The 18,508-nt window shown below is 30.1% G+C and overlaps 1 protein-coding gene across 1 annotated transcript; it reads left to right on the top strand.

The window, feature by feature from the left end:
* The first annotated feature begins 11,077 nt into the window (after nucleotides 1-11,077).
* Nucleotides 11,078-14,660, top strand: WRKY14 (WRKY DNA-binding protein 14). The gene is made up of 3 exons (XM_011007013.1): nucleotides 11,078-12,174; nucleotides 12,928-13,068; nucleotides 13,650-14,660. Exons 1-3 carry the CDS (start codon nucleotides 11,558-11,560, stop codon nucleotides 14,236-14,238), a joined length of 1,347 nt encoding a protein of 448 aa, XP_011005315.1. The 5' UTR covers nucleotides 11,078-11,557; the 3' UTR covers nucleotides 14,239-14,660.
* Nucleotides 14,661-18,508: the final 3,848 nt, after the last annotated feature.

Genomic DNA, 18,508 nt, shown 5'->3' with positions numbered 1-18,508 from the left:
ATAATCTTGATTTTATTTTTATTTTTTAAAATACATTGTCCTCATTCTCTAGGTTTTTATTTTTTATTTTGGATTCATTTGATAATTTGATTTTTTTTAATTTTACTACTCAATTCAAAATTTTTGTTTATCTTGTTAATATATTTTTTATTCCAGATGAGGCCTTTATTCTCTTAATTGTTTTTTATCCTTTAATTTTTTTTATTTTTTTATTCTATATTTTATTTATTAGGATTTGATTTTTTTGATTTTTTCTATTGTTTATAAGCCCTACTTAGGATTCAATCTAGGATAATTATTAAGTCCCAGGCCAAAGTGGGTTGACTCAAGTAAACTCAAGTCAACCAAGTCCTTTAGTGTTATAAAAATGACAAAATGATATCATTTTAAAAAAAGAATAAAGAAAAATAGTCAACAAGTTTGACTCTATTTTGATTGGATTTTCCACTAATTAACTAAAATATAGTTCAACTTAGATTTTTAGTTGTCTTACACATGATTAATGCTCCCTAAATTTCTTTTCATGATAATTGTTTTCTTTAGTTTTCTCATCAATTAGTTTTTCCCTATGTTATGATTTAGGAGGTTTATCTGGGTGGCCTATGTTTTTTTTATCATTTTTTATTTTATTCTTTAAAATTCAATTCTTTTTACAACTTGATTAGCACTTAAAAGTGTATTTTTATCAAGGTGTTATATCATTATTTTTCACTTGAAGTATCAATAACTCTTTAAATAAAACATGTGTTATAATAACAAGTATGATACCATAAGATACCTTTAATTTATTATAAATATTCATCCTAAATGCAGGCTTATCATATAAATGAAAGGATTGATTGATAAGTTGAAGTAGTGAAATTGAAAGGACAAAGAAAGGGCTAAACTTAAAAAAGAGATGCTGGTGCAGTCCAAACTAAAATATTATTCGATAATTGGATCATATCTAGAGTTATAGATCTCGAATTTAGATCTGTTTTATATGGATAAAAATATGAGACATGAGCCTAAAACTTTTATGGAAAAGAAAGACTCAATTCTGCTGCTTGGAAGTCCAAATTTTAACAACAACATAGAAGTTCGAATATGTCCTGCAACCCAAACACTATTTAGTGTTCAGCTCATATCTCGAGTTCTAGAAATCCAAATGACCTCAATTGTTTTTTTTCTAGAAAACTGAGACAATTTCCTACAACTTTCATGAGTAAAGTTAATTCAAATTCTGATATTATCAATGATGTTTTTGATAGACAAAAAAATAAGGATTGTCATCAAGTCAAGAGATGGCCACTCACCCATCAATTAGTCATCAAATCAATAGTTTCTAATTTTGGCTTATAAAATAAAGCATTTTCTATATATTTAGGCATCTTGGTTTATAGATCAAGATCATACTTTTGCTTTCTGTCTTTATATTTTTATAATGCTTAAGTTTTGCTTTCATTAATATATTTTTTATGCCTTTCATTTTCTTTTCTTTACTTAGTTAACTTTTATCTTATTTATGTTATTATCTTGTTTATTTATGTTTCTCTCTTTCATTATGTTTAATTAAGTTTATTATGTCAATGTGAGAATGTTACACTAATGGTGTAAGAATAAGTATAATGTAAACTTAACATGGACTTTAATGTTTAATACTAACATATTTTGTATTTATTATCTTGTTTATGTTTCTCTCTTTCATTATGTTTAATTAAGTTTATTATGTCAATGTGAAAATGTTACACTATGGTGTAAGAATAAGTATAATGTAAAATTAACATGGACTTTAATGTTTAATACTAACATATTTTGTATTTATTATCTTGTTTACTCTTAATACTTTACTTGTTAAATGGTTAATCTAAATTTATGCTGTATAACACTTGGTATAACAAATACTTGTCGCTTTCATAGCTCAACCGTATGATGTAACTGACACTTGTGTTATGAAAGAAATATGATTTATTGTTAACATACGTTATAATAAAAAAAACCGGACAACATTTACAATTATTAATATTATTCAAATAAGATAATTAATGTAATCATGTTAACTATTTATAATCCGATTGAAATCTTCTTTGTGTATGGTTTTCAATTGAATAATAAGAGTTTATACTATACTTGTTTGAAATACCATTAATAGATTCTCTAACCATGATATTTGTTGTTATCATTGTTTAATTATTATATTAATCTTCCATCTCAAAGTTCTCATCAACTTCTTATTCTTCTTCTTCATTATTATTATTAATATTATTCTTGTTGTTGTTGTATTGTTGTTATTTATAATTTATACAATTAACTTCCATGTGATTCAACCCGGTCTTGCAGAATTATTTATTATTTAGATATTCTTGTACTTAAGAGAAAAGATCAATTTTTTAGTTGTGTCACAACTAAACCCTTTTTTTTTTAACCTTATATTAAGTAATCATATCTACTTGGTTCTGCTCGTGGATTTTGATAAACTCACTTAGTTTTGATAGTACTTTGTTTTTAAATTTTCTTGATTTCATCATTTTATATTTTTTTTTAACTCTGTTTCTATAATATAAAGTCATGTATTTTTTTCAATTTTTAAAATCCAATAATATAATACTTGGACATCATTTTTTTATGCTGTAAAAAAAATATTAACCGATCCACAGCAAAACATAGATCATTTATCTAAGTATAATCACCTAGTTGAAAAAGAAGTAGGGTAAGGTTAGTTTCGAAAAAAGTATTTTTGAAAAAATTGAATTATTTAATTTATTTTAAATTCATATATTTTTAGATTATTTTGATGTGTTGATATCAAAAATAATTTTTAAAAAATAAAAAATATTATTTTAATAAATTTTTAAATAAAAAATATTTTTAAAAAAACACAACTATATTTTTAAATATTAATAAACTGGCCAACCGGCCTTTTATCCACGAATCTTTTTTCGTTCGGGGTATAGTTGTGGGCATGCTACGAGGAAATGTGTCTGTCTCTCCATGTCTGTGTCTGAAACCCGAACAACGATCAAGCTCAAGCCCATCACTCTTTTAGTCCGGAAATTGCAATGAAATAAGTTGCCTTGTGTCTTGTAGCAGCTCAATATTCTTCTGGGCTGCAATGTCATGTGGTCAGGTAACCATGAGTCCACCACCACATGTTATCATGTTTCCGTTCAGGCTCAACATTCTTCTTCCTTGGGCATTTTTTGAGCCGCCTAGCTACGCTGAGGGACTTTCGAATCAGAGTTTTCTTGAAACCCAAAAAAAATAAAATAAATTGTTATTAAACTTCATTAAATAGATGTATCTTCAAACTTTTTAATTCAATTTTTTATCTGGTCTACATTCAACATTAAATTATATAAAGTTATTTTAATATAACCTAATTAACTTCACATAACTAAAAAAATAATTAAGATTTGATTTTTTAAAAAAAAATTAAAATAATATTTTTTTAATATTAAAATATCAATACATTAAATTGACCTGAGTTTCAATGTTTAATCTATCAAATTCATATTTGAGTACTTGATTGGGCTTAACAATTTTGTTTTTTTTAAAAAAACTATTTTTTACTTAATTATGTAAGAGTAAAAATAAATATTTGTAAAATTAATCATAAACCAAACATTATAATATCTATTTGAGATTGTTATAATTTTATAGAAAATAATCAAAAATAAATTATGAAAACAAACTAATATATAGTAGTTAGCTCCTCTAGACATTACTTAGGAACTTGTTTCAGACAATTTGCTTGACAGAACACAGAATCAATGCCACAGTTTGCATCAAACAGCTAGCTTCGTTACATCTTATGCCACACTGTCCCCTGAATTCTAGCATAAGAGAGATGTGAATGCATGACGATGGTTTTCTGAACTTGATTTGCACTTAAAGGGGCTTAGGATCTCTAAAGGATCCCTCAATTGATGGCTAAAATTAAGATTTTAGCTTCCTCTCTTTGGAAATAAAGTAATTTATATCACATGGGTAAGGGTTACATGCCACACAATCCAAGGGCTTAAGTATCCAAAACCCTAATTTAAATGTCAAATATCACATATAAATTAATCAATCAAGAAGATGGTTCGGCTAGCTGTTTCCAATGTGCCTATAGCATATATTACAATAATATTGGTCTCATGCTCTCAAGATCATGATCATCATAAGATTAAAAAATAAAAAAAAGAGGCTTGGTTTGCACTCCTTTGGGAAGAAGCTTCCTTGGTTGAAGGCATTGTGATATTAACTGGTCCAGCTAGTTCAAGTAGTTCTTTCTTTAGCAAAAGCCTAGGCAATAGGCACTGTGGTTGGTGGTGAGAAGCAGGAACCCCACGCATGATCATTAGGGCTCCCGAGCTCTATGGAGTTTGAAAATTTCATAAATCAATACATGTCTAGCACTAGAGATCAATTAGTCTCTCTCTCTCTCTCTCTCTCTCTCTCCCTCTCCCTCTCCATATATATATATATATATATATATATATAGTGTCATGAGCATAATTTTTTTTTATATATCATAAGCTATTAATACTTAGCTCCATAATATGGAGAAATTCTGAATTCAAATAGCTTATGAATTTCTAATTCTTATGATAGTTAAGATTGCCTTTGGTTAATTTTTAAAACATAAATGAAAACTATAAAATAAACAAAAATATATTAAGTTAAAAAGATAAAGATGGAGACGGAAACATGAAATAAATATATCTTTAGAATATTTTTTAAGTGAAATTTTGTTATTTCAAAATAAAAGATAGAGGAGCATGTCTCATTCTCTTCACAGTTTTATTTATTTATTTATTTTGAGACAGTATATTAGTGCATCGATCAAGCATCATTCTTGTTCAGAAAACAAATCTCATAAATGCAAAACACAAACCCAAAATCTAGATTATTGGTTTGGTAAGAACCCTCGTGTCTATCAACTTATTCAAAAATCAAATTATTAATTTAAACTAAAATCTAAAAATTATTTTTTTATTAAATTAAAAACAAAGAAACCGGTGGCAGTGTCGATCAAAGCTGTCCATGTAGAAGACGCCGTGAACCGGTGAACTGGCTGCATAGACGGCTTACGTAGGGTGGTGTAAGATGCTTATGCAAGTGTCTCTCGCGTGCCATATCAATTGACATTGCAGGCGAAGACAACTAAACACTGAGATATTAATTTAAACTAGAGAGAACACCCCATTTTAATCGTAATTAGTACTTTGATCATACCCCACTTTTTGATTAGATTAGATTAATTATTGAAAGAAATGTTCGTCATCAGCGAAGAAAGTGGCATCCTATTGTTGAGTGACGGATTTTTATACTATGGGCAGTGATGATAAAAAATTGCGGTGGTGGGTGCACATGGACATGGATGCTTGTAAATCTTTTGATTAGTGTTTTTGGAAAGACAAAAACAATGTATAGTAATGCTCAGAGAATCCCAGTTCAATTTGCTCTCTTGTGGGGAGGAGGGAGTGTCATGCAGGAACGTGGGGCAAGTGTTGTCTGGAGCCAATCAAATGAATGATTCATCCATAACTATTGTTACTACTAGTTCGCTTGGCTTTAGCTAGGGTTTCCATAGGATATTGGACCACCCCACAGGAGAGAATCAAAGATTAAGGAGAGAATCCCAGTTAGCAAGTTCTTATATATTGCTTGACAATTAAAGCCCATGAAAATAGATCACAGGAAGGAAAGTAGGAGACATAGAAAAATGGGATCAACGAGGACCACCAAACTAAGACACCCCAACTTGGAAATCTTACATTAGGTTAATAATCTTGTAGATACATACAATTCAATTTCCCTATACAAAACTTATATATATTTATCTATATAGGCCACCAACCATAGCCCTATTCTTCTATTCCCATCTTCATGTGGGATTTTTGTTTGTTTGATGAGATGCATGTGGCATATTTATTAGGCTTGGACATTAAGTGGATTTTATATAACATTAAATTCCCAGTATTTTTCATGGTGTAGGTATATAGCTGCGAGGTTGTACTTTGGCGTGAGCATACATCATGTACATGTGCCACCCGGAAAGAGAGAGGACATAATCAAGCTTTCCTGAAATATTAATGGAAGCCAAGAATGTGTAAGAATGAGGATGGATATCATGAAATATAGTTAGAATTAAAATACTGAGAAGATATGTAGTTGGCAACAAGCAATGGTCTTTCGAAGGAGTCCAAAGCCAAGAAATCCAAGTGCTCTTAGTGATAGAGCGGGAGAGAGATTTGTTGCTAGGCATAGAAGATTCTCAAAATGTCCCATCAAATAGAAGAGGGTCGGTGATATCCTTGATGATCATTGGCCCATTGAATGATTCAATTCATCACATACTAATTAAAAAAAAAAAGCCACCTCTCCTCCCTCCACCACATCAACATCCCATCTCACAATTACTTTCCTTTAATTTACATGTAAGAATGAGAGATAGATAGAAATTACATATAGCTACATGTACACTAATGAGATTGTTTTTTTAAAATCTTTTTAAAATGGTTTCTTATGGGAAAAAAATATAAAATTGATGGCTTTTTAAATGGTTTTGATGTATTAATATAAAAAATAAAAATTTAAAAATATATTACTTTAATATATTTTCAATTTAAAAACACTTTTAAAAATCATTATACATCACTTTATTAAATACCCATGAAAAGGCATATCTTTAAAATTTCTAACATAAGAACAAAAACCTTGGATTATAGCTCAAAGCTCTCATCTATCGGTCATCACTTCAATACGTCTCATCAAACATGACTATATATGCATGTTTAATCAGCACCATCACACCCAACTTCATAAAAGAAACCTTACTTTTATGCAAGAAACAAAAGGTATGTTATTTGACCTTTTTGTGACCAAATCTTCCAACTTTATTACAAAACAACACACCAAACTATATTAAAGAAAAAACATCTTGAGTTTAGACTCTGATTATATACATAAAACTAATCTTATAAATCTTTCCGACATAAAACGTTAGACCCTAGTTTAGATACGCTTCTAAATCTCATGCATGATAATCACCTTTTTGAAGTTTAATTATGGTTAAAAATCATGAGTGACATTTATTCAAACCTTAATTAATTAATCTCTTTGGATCTGTAAATTATTTGCGTACATATAGCTAGCTAGACTAGCTTCAAATTTGTACATCATGGAAAGTGCTTGGAACATGTTACACTCGTTTAGTGGGAGATAAAGTGGATTCTGAAATGGAGGAAAGGCAAAGATAAATCACAACCCCAATAGCAAGCCAATGCTACATATATATTGCCATATAAGTCAACCAATCTTTGACTTTGAATGGATTTAGTGGGTCTAGATTTCTTTTCCGTTTGGGTAATGGGATTGGACCCGATTTTTAAAATGTTTTTTTAATATTATTTTATAATTTTGATATATTGATGTGGAGAGAAATTTATGTGCATTTTTTTTAATTGAAAAACACCTTTTGCATTTCCATAACACACATTTGTGTATCCATGTATTTATTTTTAATTCTTTAAGAAACAATTTAGTGGCCTATTTAAAATTTGATTAAAAAACTTAGTTTTGATATAAAAATTATCTTGAGTATTAATTAAAAATTAATTTTGATTCTTCAAAACTAGAGGGATTAAGAAGGGCGCGGCTATCAATTTATCATCAACCACTTAAAAAAAAAACCCAAAAAATTTAACTCATCAGTGATGCAAGCTATTTGGTCAGTAACAAAGGGAGCAAATTAAACAAGAAATTAAAAAAAAAAAAGAGTATCGATCCATCATCCAAAATTTTGATTTATGGCTGATGTTTGATCATTCTTGTGTTGAGTAGCTAAGGATATTAAAGCCAGAAAATTGAAATAAGAATAATAACGATATATATTGCTTCCATGAATAATTACAATAGGCACATCTTTATATATCAATTTGTTTTATTGAAATGATAACGATGATACAGGATAATGTAAGCTAGCTTGCTAGCTAGCCTGGCACTTGTACTTCCCTTCAAGAACACCATGGGGCGAACTTAGGTTTTAAGCTTTGTCTACCTACCTTCTTGTAGCTATAACATTAATTAATCATCATATAATTAATAGGTAGTATGTTTTTTTACTTTTTTATTTTATTTTTTTTAGTTATGAAGAAGAGGTTCGAATTAATTTGAACTCTCTTGAAAGAAATGGTGCTTTCATCAAAAGATTCTTTCTGCCATTATATATATATATATATACTCGTCAATTGGATGAGTGGATATATATCCCATTCATTGAGTATAGAAGGATGGGTATTTGATAAAATAAAACGTATTTGTACGATATATATCATGAATTTCCATAATCCCTTGTGTTCATGTCTTTAATTTCCTTTTATTTTCCCATTTTGCAAGGCATTCATTATATATACTTTTGTGTGTACGTACGTGTCTTGAAATTTAAATTCAGATCGGTAGAACGTGGGTCTTCAATTTTGTAAATTCAAATCCTATTCCATTCTCGTCGAGAAATATATTGAAGTTCTTGGATTATTAAATGAAATTGTCTTACTTATTGAGAAAACTGTATTTATTAGGACTCAAACATTGTTTAATTAAGAAAGTTATGAGCACAAAGAGATTTGGCCGGGACACACTCTCAATCTAGGATTTCTTTGCAAATCTTTTTGTTGACAAATTACACTTTTAATTAATTCTTTATGATTATCAATTAAAGAAAAGATTATAAAAATAATCTTATTAGAAAGGAAAAATTAAAATAAATACAATTTCAATGGCTTGATTCATGGGATTCCTAAAAATATTTCTCAAAAAAATAAACCCTTTTATTTTTTTCCAAATCAATTCTTCTTTCTTCTATATGCGTTTCTGCTTCTCTTGTAACAAAATCAGCACTCCTATATACCATCCATTTATTTTTCATGGAAACTCTTTTTCTAACGTTCGGGTCTCGTAAAACCCTTGGTTGTATTCCATGTCCATCTTGCTTTGGAACTATATATTACTCTAAACCCTTGTTTACAAAGAAAACCCTAATTCAAGGGCATCCATGTTCTGGAATGAAGTGTGTTCCAACGATCATGGCATCCATAACCAGAGGTATTTGCTGCTACCCTTTTTCTTTTCTTAATTTTTTCTACTAAATGGTTAGATTTCATATGTTTATTGGCTGCTACCATCTCTTTATATATATATATTTATAATTTAACCACAGAGAATGCACCTAGAGTGATAATTCATTTCTAGTGGCAATGTATTTCCTTTAGCATTGAAAAAGAAAAAGAAAAAGAAAAAGTTGACGGCTTGTATGTTTAATGCAATTTAAATCACATATTCCATTGAATTAATAACGCCAAATAGTTATATTATAAATGGATCCAGAGAATTATTGACCTGGTTTTTGATTAGCTGACATCATTGCATCTAATTGAATCAATCAATTCGACTAATTTTGGATTTAGTGCTTGGCATGTTTCAGTAATTAAGAGCTAACTCTTGCAGAAACCGACATTGTCAATTAATGCTTATTTTGATTATGTATATTCTTCATATTAATTAGGTGTCACCAATATTAGAGTTTGCACTTTGGATTTGAGTGTTATATATACTATAGTCCTTTATTGGAAGCAATTCTAACTATATCTTGATCCTACTTATATTGTAAAACTCTTGACCCGGTTGACATAGAGCTTGGACTAGTCTAGGTATACATATATATAAAAAGAAATTAACTCTATTTAACTCTATAAAAAATTTAAGTTGGCTCGTAATTTGATTAAAAAATTTAACCTAAATCAATGCAAGTTAACCCCAAACCTATAACTAAATAAAGTTTAAAAACTAAATTCCTACTAGAATCACCACACAACAATTCAAATTTTATCAACTATGTTTGGCTAAAAATTGTGATCATTCCCTTTTGTTCTCTTTTGGGTGGGAATGAGGGCGGGGAGAGACTGTAGAAAGCTAACCATATGCGCAAGAGACAAGCACATCACAATGAGAGGTGCTCATCATTGCCTTCGAAACGTTTCTTAATGAAAAAGAAATGAAAAGAAAATACAAAAGAGTCTCACTAATCAAGCGTTTCGAAACGTATTGCCGAGAAATGCGGCTACTTGCCGCCTCTTTACTTCCCCATCACTTATTATTAGTTTTTATATATAAAATAAAAAGACTTTACTGCAAAGTCTCCTTTCATTTCCTTGCTTTAATTGAGACAATAGCAAGAGTACAAAACCAAAATCATCCTACACTAACTGATAATAACAATACTATAACATTAGAATCATTTGTTAGGTAGTCTAATGCTAAAAATTTATAATTAAATTTTTTTTTATACTTTCAAGTTTGAATTCTATTGTTAGGATAAGTAAAATTAATTAAAATATGATCTACACATTTATATTAATAAAAAAATATTATAAAATTAGGTATATAAATTTGACCTAGAACTAATCTTCCAATATTATTTTTGAATTAAGTTATCTTAGACATTAACAAAGATTAAATGACTGTACTTTTCAAAAGTATTTTTGAATTGAAAATATTTTTTTATTTTTGATATTAGTATATTTACAAAATTTAAAAAGTACTAATTTTATATATTTTCATATTAAAAGTGGTTTAAAAAGCATTTTAAAAAACATGATGCAATACAAAAACAAACTCTCATTAAAATTTTACTTTATGTTTTTTAAAAATTGTGGTTCGAAAAAATCAAGAATAAAATTAAATTTTTTTAATCATTTAACTTATTCTCTAAAGTCACTAACTTTACACTAAAGAGATTAAATTCATCACATTATGATCAAAGATATATTATTTGCATTAAAACGGCATATAAATATTCACAAGAAACATGTATCTCGTTAGCCATGTATTAATTTGTTTGGTAATGTTACGCACTACAGGGCACCTACCTTACTTTTCGCGAATAAAAATCATATGTTTGATGGGTGCGTGCAGCTTGCGGTGCCAAGCCATGCCGTAGACTTGTACATTCAAACTATATTAACTACGAGATAAATTTATACCAAAAAAAAAAAAAAAACTTTAAGATAAATCAGCACCTAGCTAGCTAGCTAGTTCAATATCTTTATTCTCACTTGAACTTAAAAAAACACGCACCCAAACCCCCTCTCCCTCTCTCTCATTCTTGCGTGGAGAGAAGAACCCTTTATGTATGAAAAGTCAGCGACTCTGTTGATCATTCTCTCCCTCTCCTCTCTCTATCTCTCTCTCTGTTTTTTTTTTTTTAAATTAAATCCTTTTTTGTTTGTTCTTCAAATCAAGAAGAAGCACTACAACAAAGAAACACCCGGTTCAGTTTCAAGCTTCAAAAACCTATCTTGTTTTCTTGCTTGCTTTCATGTCTTAACCAAAAGCCTTGATCCTTGTAGCTAAACTAGATTTTGCATGTTTTGTTTTGTTTTATGTTTTTAACGTTTTGTGTGGTGTAAGAAACACAATCCCACACCAAACAATACTGTTCTCTAGCTATCCCTCTTCATAAATGACCCTTTACCATCGTTCTTCTCTTATTCTTTGATTCCACGCTAGTATATGCAGGTTTTTTGGCCTCAAAATGGATAATTATCAAGGTGATTTAACAGATATTCTTCGAGCTAGTGGTGGAGCTTTAGGCCAAGCAGATGTTCCTGTTTCAAACTGGGAATTCCCTTTTGATCCATCATCCACTATGGGAGAGAGTAGAGGTAATCTTTTTGGTGATCCTTTTTGCAACATGAGAGATCCCCTTCTTCATGAGCTTAACGTTGCTGCTGGTTCAAGCTATTTTAGCAGCCAAAATTCAGCAGATCATGTGTTGGGTGCCACTAGTGTTGATCATGATCACACTAGTAGTTTTGTTGGTGCAAATAATGCTATTACTAGTTCTAGTAGCAGTATTCTTGCTCATCAAAGAGTGTTTGAAGATCACGAGATCCATAAGGCTGCTACTCCTCCTCCTGCTCCTTGCAATATATTTTCAAGAATTCAGATCTCACCAAATAATCCACCAAAGCTGCCTGTTTCGCCGTGTAATTCTCCGGTTATAGCTACCGGTTCTTCGCCGAGAGGGTTTAAGCCTTCTGCTATGGTTTCAAGTGATATAATTAATGTTAATAACTCAAAAGGTTGCTTGATGGAGAACACTGGACAAGTGCAGATCTCATCTCCAAGGAACATGGGGATCAAGAGAAGGTAAGTGATTCTTAAAGTTAGTTGTGTCACTTGTTTCTATGAATTTAATACAGTTGAATTTTGATTTCTATGCAACTTTTAGTGTAAGCTATTTTTTTTTTTATAATAATCTTGACTTCATTAATTGAAGTTGATAATGATAATAAATAGTATAATCATAGGAGTGGTGATGAACAGGATCTATGGAATCTAGGGTTTTGACGTAAAGTATATGTACTAGCTAGTCTTTTGATTGATTACATGGATAGGTTCTTGATAGGGGTGGCAAACACCTTCACTTTTCAGATGAGATTGTTCACTGACTGTCTACATTACACAAAATCTTTGATGGGGTTTAATCAAGTAACCTGAAAAGGTAGCCTAACTGGTGTCATAATAGCATTCACAGACATAGCTTTCGTGCTAGTAGTTATCTCAAGCAACTTTTCATTTATTTATTTGCTTATATTCCTCAACTGATCACCTGAAAAGATAGCTATATATGTGCTTGAATGATTTGTAGTCGGTTGTCTTTAGGGATTTGCCATCCCTTTCAAGCTTCTTATAGACGGAAAAAAAAAAAACTCAAATTGATGCATCCATTCCTGCCCCAGAATGGAAATTGAATCATTCTTGCACAATACTTTAAAGTTGATAAAATCGTTGATATTTGTTTATTGCCTCTTCATCATCATTTTCAGTGAATTCTTCTATCTTGAGCCTTGGATTTTGGAAAGGTAAGGAAAGACCAAGATTTTTGTATTGTTATTTCAGGAAGAGTCAGGCAAAGAAGGTGGTTTGTATTCCAGCACCAGCAGCTGCAAACAGTAGGCCTGGTGGAGAAGTAGTTCCATCTGACTTATGGGCATGGAGAAAATATGGACAAAAACCCATCAAGGGTTCTCCTTATCCAAGGTAAGAAAATTTGTTTTTCTTGTCACTCTAGATACATGGTAACTATATATAAAGTTCTCAGATTACAAAGAACAAAGAGCTGGACTTCGTATTATTCTTTTTCTCTGACAAATTATATCATTGCCTGAAAAAGAAAATTGTTTCTTGATTTATTTCTTTTTGTTTTTCTTTCACCCTCTTGGACATGAAATGTAATAAATTGTTGCAAAGTAATGTCCTGAAAAAGTTCTGTTGAACCCAAGTAAAGTTCCCCTAGACACTGAGTTCAAACAGCTTGTTTTTTGGTACGTAAACAGCTTTTTTAACATTGATTTACTGGTTGTAACTTACAGTATTGATAAATGGATGCGCTATTGTTCTTGGAGCTCAACAGGTTCAAATAGTTTCCACTTTCCAATGTATTTGCATGCTTGAATCGTTAGCAGGAATTACTTCCAAAATACTGAGTTTTTTTTTTAAGCATAGATTCACCATGACTGGCTCAATATTTGATTTAAGTAATTATTATAATAAAAATGGACTGTAAATATTTGGCTGAAAAATTGCATTGAATGTTAAACCATGTCTTTCCACACATCTAGGGGTTACTATAGATGCAGCAGCTCTAAGGGTTGCTCAGCAAGGAAACAAGTAGAGCGGAGCCGAACTGATCCTAACATGTTGGTGATCACCTACACTTCTGAGCACAACCATCCATGGCCAACTCAGAGAAATGCACTAGCTGGCTCAACAAGGTCCCAGCCACTAAAGAGCACAGCAGCTTCAAAGAGCCCCACAGGTTCTCAATCACAAAAAAGAGGAAATACAAAAGAAGAACAGAAGGAGAGCAGCAATGATACATTGTCTCCTGCCAATATTATTGGTGGTAGGTCAACAGCAAGTGCATCTGTCAAAGAGGAGTTTGATGACATTGACAAGCAAATGGAGATGGATGATACTGATTTCAGCGAAGGGTTTTCTCACAGTTACAAGCCATCAATGCCAAATCAATCTGATCAAGACTTCTTTGCTGAACTGGGAGAAATAGATGCTGACCCTCTTGACCTCTTGTTTACACAAGAATTCAATGGAGATGAGCTGAAAGAAAGTAAGGACTTGGATCCATTCAGTATCTTTGATTGGTCTGGGGACCCAAACACTACATTTGGAGAAGCAAAGAAGGGTTTATAACAAGACCTTGAAACAACAATGCCATTTCCCATCTAAAAACATAGTCTGTTGTTGAGTATTTGTGGCACTACAATGCATTCAAGGTCCTGCTATAAACCTTTGTCATTCAGCTTTGAGATTTCATGTGGGGAGGAGATTTTTTCTTTCTTTCCTACTTTCTTCTTCCTTTGTTTCTTGTTATTTACCAGAACAGCCAGGAAAATTAGCTAGGGAAAGAGAGAGTAAAAAGACAGTGCTGCTGGTCGATTGGGAGCAGACCTAATGAGTCCCGCACTCCTTTTGGAATATTGGTGGATGGGACAGAAAGCTGAGGAACAGAAGTTTCAACAGTTAAAATAAGTACATCCATCAGACATGACTGGAAAGCTCAATGAAGAGATTTATACAAGATGGGACTTACCATTTCATCTTTTGAAGCGGAGAAAATCTAAATGAAGAGATTTATACAAGATGGGACTTGCCATTTCATCTTTTGAAGCGGAGAAAATCACTCAAGAACAGCCCTCCACCCTCTCCCCCTCCCTCCCTCCCTCCATTTGGTGATACCATGTGGGCATTCTTTAAAGTAAAAAAAAACACTACTGCGTGCATAAAATGGAAGAAGTGAAGAAGATGACAAGAGTATATACAAGGGTTTGGATTAAAAAAATCAGAAAAGCTTGACTTTTCTTTTCAGTCTTGATCTCTAGGATTGTGTGTATACAGAGAGAGATATCATTAATGCTTTGGGTTCCTCAGCTTTCTGTTTCTTTTATTATTCATCTAATACAGTGCTGCTTTTATTTTTTATTCTTGACTTCAAGTGTTAGTTATCAAAGGATTGTTTAAGGAAGAAAAACAAATTTTCTTGCAATTTTTTTTAAATAACACACCTGCCGTATGATCTTCTTTTCAAAATCATTTCTATTAAAATATTGAGATAACCAGCAAAACGAGGTTGGCATTGAATCTTTTGCATGTGAATTGCCAGCCACATGGAGGTGGACATTTACTCTATATATATATATATATATATATGTCAGAGGATTATTTTTCATTAGTAATAAATTCTTCATTCTAATAATTTAACCTTAACATTTTTCTTGATTTTTATATATATATATATATATGTCAGAGGATTATTTTTCATTAGTAATAAATTCTTCATTCTAATAATTTAACCTTAACATTTTTCTTGATTTGTTTTTTTTTATTATCTATAATTTAAAATTAAACTAAATAATAAATGACTTAATATGATATAATTAATTTAACTAATTTAAGATAATTCGAATTATTAGTAAAAAATATAGTTGATTATCTTTAAAAACACTAAGAATATCTTTTTTTAATATTAAAATGACAATATATTAGATTAATCTCAATTTTATAATTTAACTTGCTAAATATATAATTTAAGTCTTGGATTTCATTGAGTTAAAGAATTTTATTTAAAAAAAATTATTTTTAATAATTATATGATAATAAAATATTTATTTGAAACTAAGAAAGCAAACCAAAATAATTTTTAAAAACAAATTCAAAATCAAGAAAAAATAATAAAAAGAAAAAAAGAAGTGGGAAATGCAACAAAAAAGAAAAGAAAAAGAGAACGTCTCTTTCACTCTTAATATAAATAGTGAAGGAGGTGGGCTGCACTCTAAGGTTATTTTTAAATAAAAAAATTGAAATTAATATTTTTAGCCAGTAAAATAAAGAATCTTTTAAAAATTTTCTCCATATATATCGAATTATCCGTTGTGTTTTCAGTCGTTATGCTTAGTCTTTCTTTTCTCCATCATTTTACTTATTTCTATCTTTCATTAATTAAGCAACTTAATTTTACGTAATGAGATTAAATCTATTTTTTTTATATATATAATAAGAACAGAAAAATCCTGATAATTTTCCCTAAGACTTCCAGCCATTATTTGAGTTACTTCTGACTGTAATTAATTAAGCTACTGTTTTTGGGACAAGTGATGTATCTTTCATGAACATAAAGCCTGCTAGTCCTCTAGCTAGCTACAATCCTCATGGAGAAAATGAAGTTCGTGATATGACCACATTACATTCAGCTCTCAAATTTCTGCATATGTCTGTAGCTTTACTGCTTCAAACTACCCCCATCAAGTCACAGCCTCCTGCTTCGCACTGAAATAGTTTCTCGGAGTGAAACATTAAATTATGAGTGTATTTATTTTTAAAATAATTATTACTTTAAAAGTTTTTAAATTTATAAATTTAATAAAAGAGTAGGTGATGAAAGTTAAATTATGTAAAAGAGAAGGTCAAAATTATACTATATAAATGGACGAACGGAGTACTAATTAACTTGGAATCTTTAAGATTGTAAAAATTATATTTTTTTTATATATTACCAAATCAAAACCATTTTAAAAAACACATAAAAAAACATTTTAAAAACATATTATAATAAAAAACAAACACTCTCCAATTAAATTTATTTAAATTAGCTTAGATAACGGTTAAATTGTGTGTTCCATCCTACAACACCTGTCCAAACATGCCATCGTTACATTGGAAACTACATGACTCTATTAATCATGGAAGCAACTTTTACCCAATTTATCACCAAATGCCAAATAGTGACTCTAAGTTCTGTCAAATCCATCACCTTTAACGAAGTTTTCATATCCTTTCAAATGAAGTCACTTCATGGAGAAAAGAACAGTCTAAAGTTCCATAGAATGGTTCTTTTTCTCGTTCTTGATTTGGATTGGGGTGAGAGTCATTATGCTTTTGAAGGAAAATTAGGTGCAATTGGGCTTATGGGACTACTGTGCTAATGATTTTGAAAAGGAAGGATGAAATGGAGTTCATTGATTACACGGAGAAAAAGGATTGATATAGTGGTAATGGGTGTTTCTTAATTTATTTTTATTTAAAATTATATTAAAATAATATATATATTTAATTTTTTAAAATTTATTTTTAATATTAGTATATAAAAAAATTTTAAAATATAAAATAATACTTTTTTACAATAATACTTTTCAACTGCAAAACCAATCAGGATACATATGCTCTTTTAAAAAGTGCTTTGATGGTAAGTCTTTCGCATGCTTTTAATCTTCTTTATCTCAAATCTTAAAAGAAACATGCACATTAAACATCATGTGATGTTTTTTTTTTTCTAGGTTTTTGGTCAAAATATTACTCATAACTGCAATGTTCGCATCATGTCATTAGCATAAATCTTTTCCTTTTAGTTTTTCAATTTCGATCAACTCTAAAATATGATTCATTTGCCGGCATAAGTTGTCTTTTATGAAAGATATGAGCTAGATCATGATCAAAGTTAATAACAATGATAGAGAAGAAGAAAAACCCAACAAAAGTGCTGTTGTTTGTTATTTATTATTCTTATAAAAAAATCATTATGTAATTTTAGTAAAAAAACAAAAACAGTAAGAATTTACCTGGGATATATGAGATATCACATCATCAAAATTAATAATAATGATAAAGATAAAGAAAACCCCAACAAAAGGGTTGATTTGTTATGCATTATTATTTGAGAAATTAATGGAGTAATTATTAAGGTAGATCATGATCAAAATCAATAACAATGATAAAGAAGAAGAAGATTTGTTATATATTATTCTTTTAAAAAAATCGAAGAACAAACAAATTTCCAATTGCCATGACTAAGCAATAATCGAATCTTGGTACTATTATAAGTTATTAAGTATTGCTATCATGATCTTACTCAGGAAATAAAATAATAATAATAATACATATTTGATATCAAGAAAATATCCTTGAGTCCCTTTCAAGCTGTTCTATATCTATATAAATATTATTAAAATATAATGTCATCATGTAGCTCAATCTGTACTCATCCACAACAAGCAGAAAAAAGATATGTTTATTTATTAGTTTTAATACCCCTCGTGAGATCTTGATTTCAGTTCATGCTATTCCTTACAATTTTATGTTAATTTTCTTAGGGTTTTCTTAGCTCATTACCACGTACGAACAAGATTTTGGCTATAGTGGGCAGAAAGTGATGATCATCAGAACAGAGTTAAGCACAATAAGTATATAGTTGTTCTCGTCAAAGATTTAATTGATCGTTTTGAGGTACAACAAACCCTCCAAAGCTGTTCAAAGCAAGAAGTATTTGCTCTATTATTGTGTAGTGGGACCGATTAATGCATTCACATCTATCAATATAATTGGTTAAATTCATTATGTTTTGTTGGCCATAAATTTGATTCCAGTGGCACCATGAACTAACTAGTAGTCTTGTTCATTCAAGCCAACG

Source organism: Populus euphratica, unplaced genomic scaffold, assembly GCF_000495115.2.
Source record: "Populus euphratica unplaced genomic scaffold, PopEup_1.0 scaffold298.1, whole genome shotgun sequence".
Lineage (NCBI taxonomy): Eukaryota > Viridiplantae > Streptophyta > Magnoliopsida > Malpighiales > Salicaceae > Populus > Populus euphratica.
This window is presented reverse-complemented; position numbering and strand designations above follow the sequence as displayed.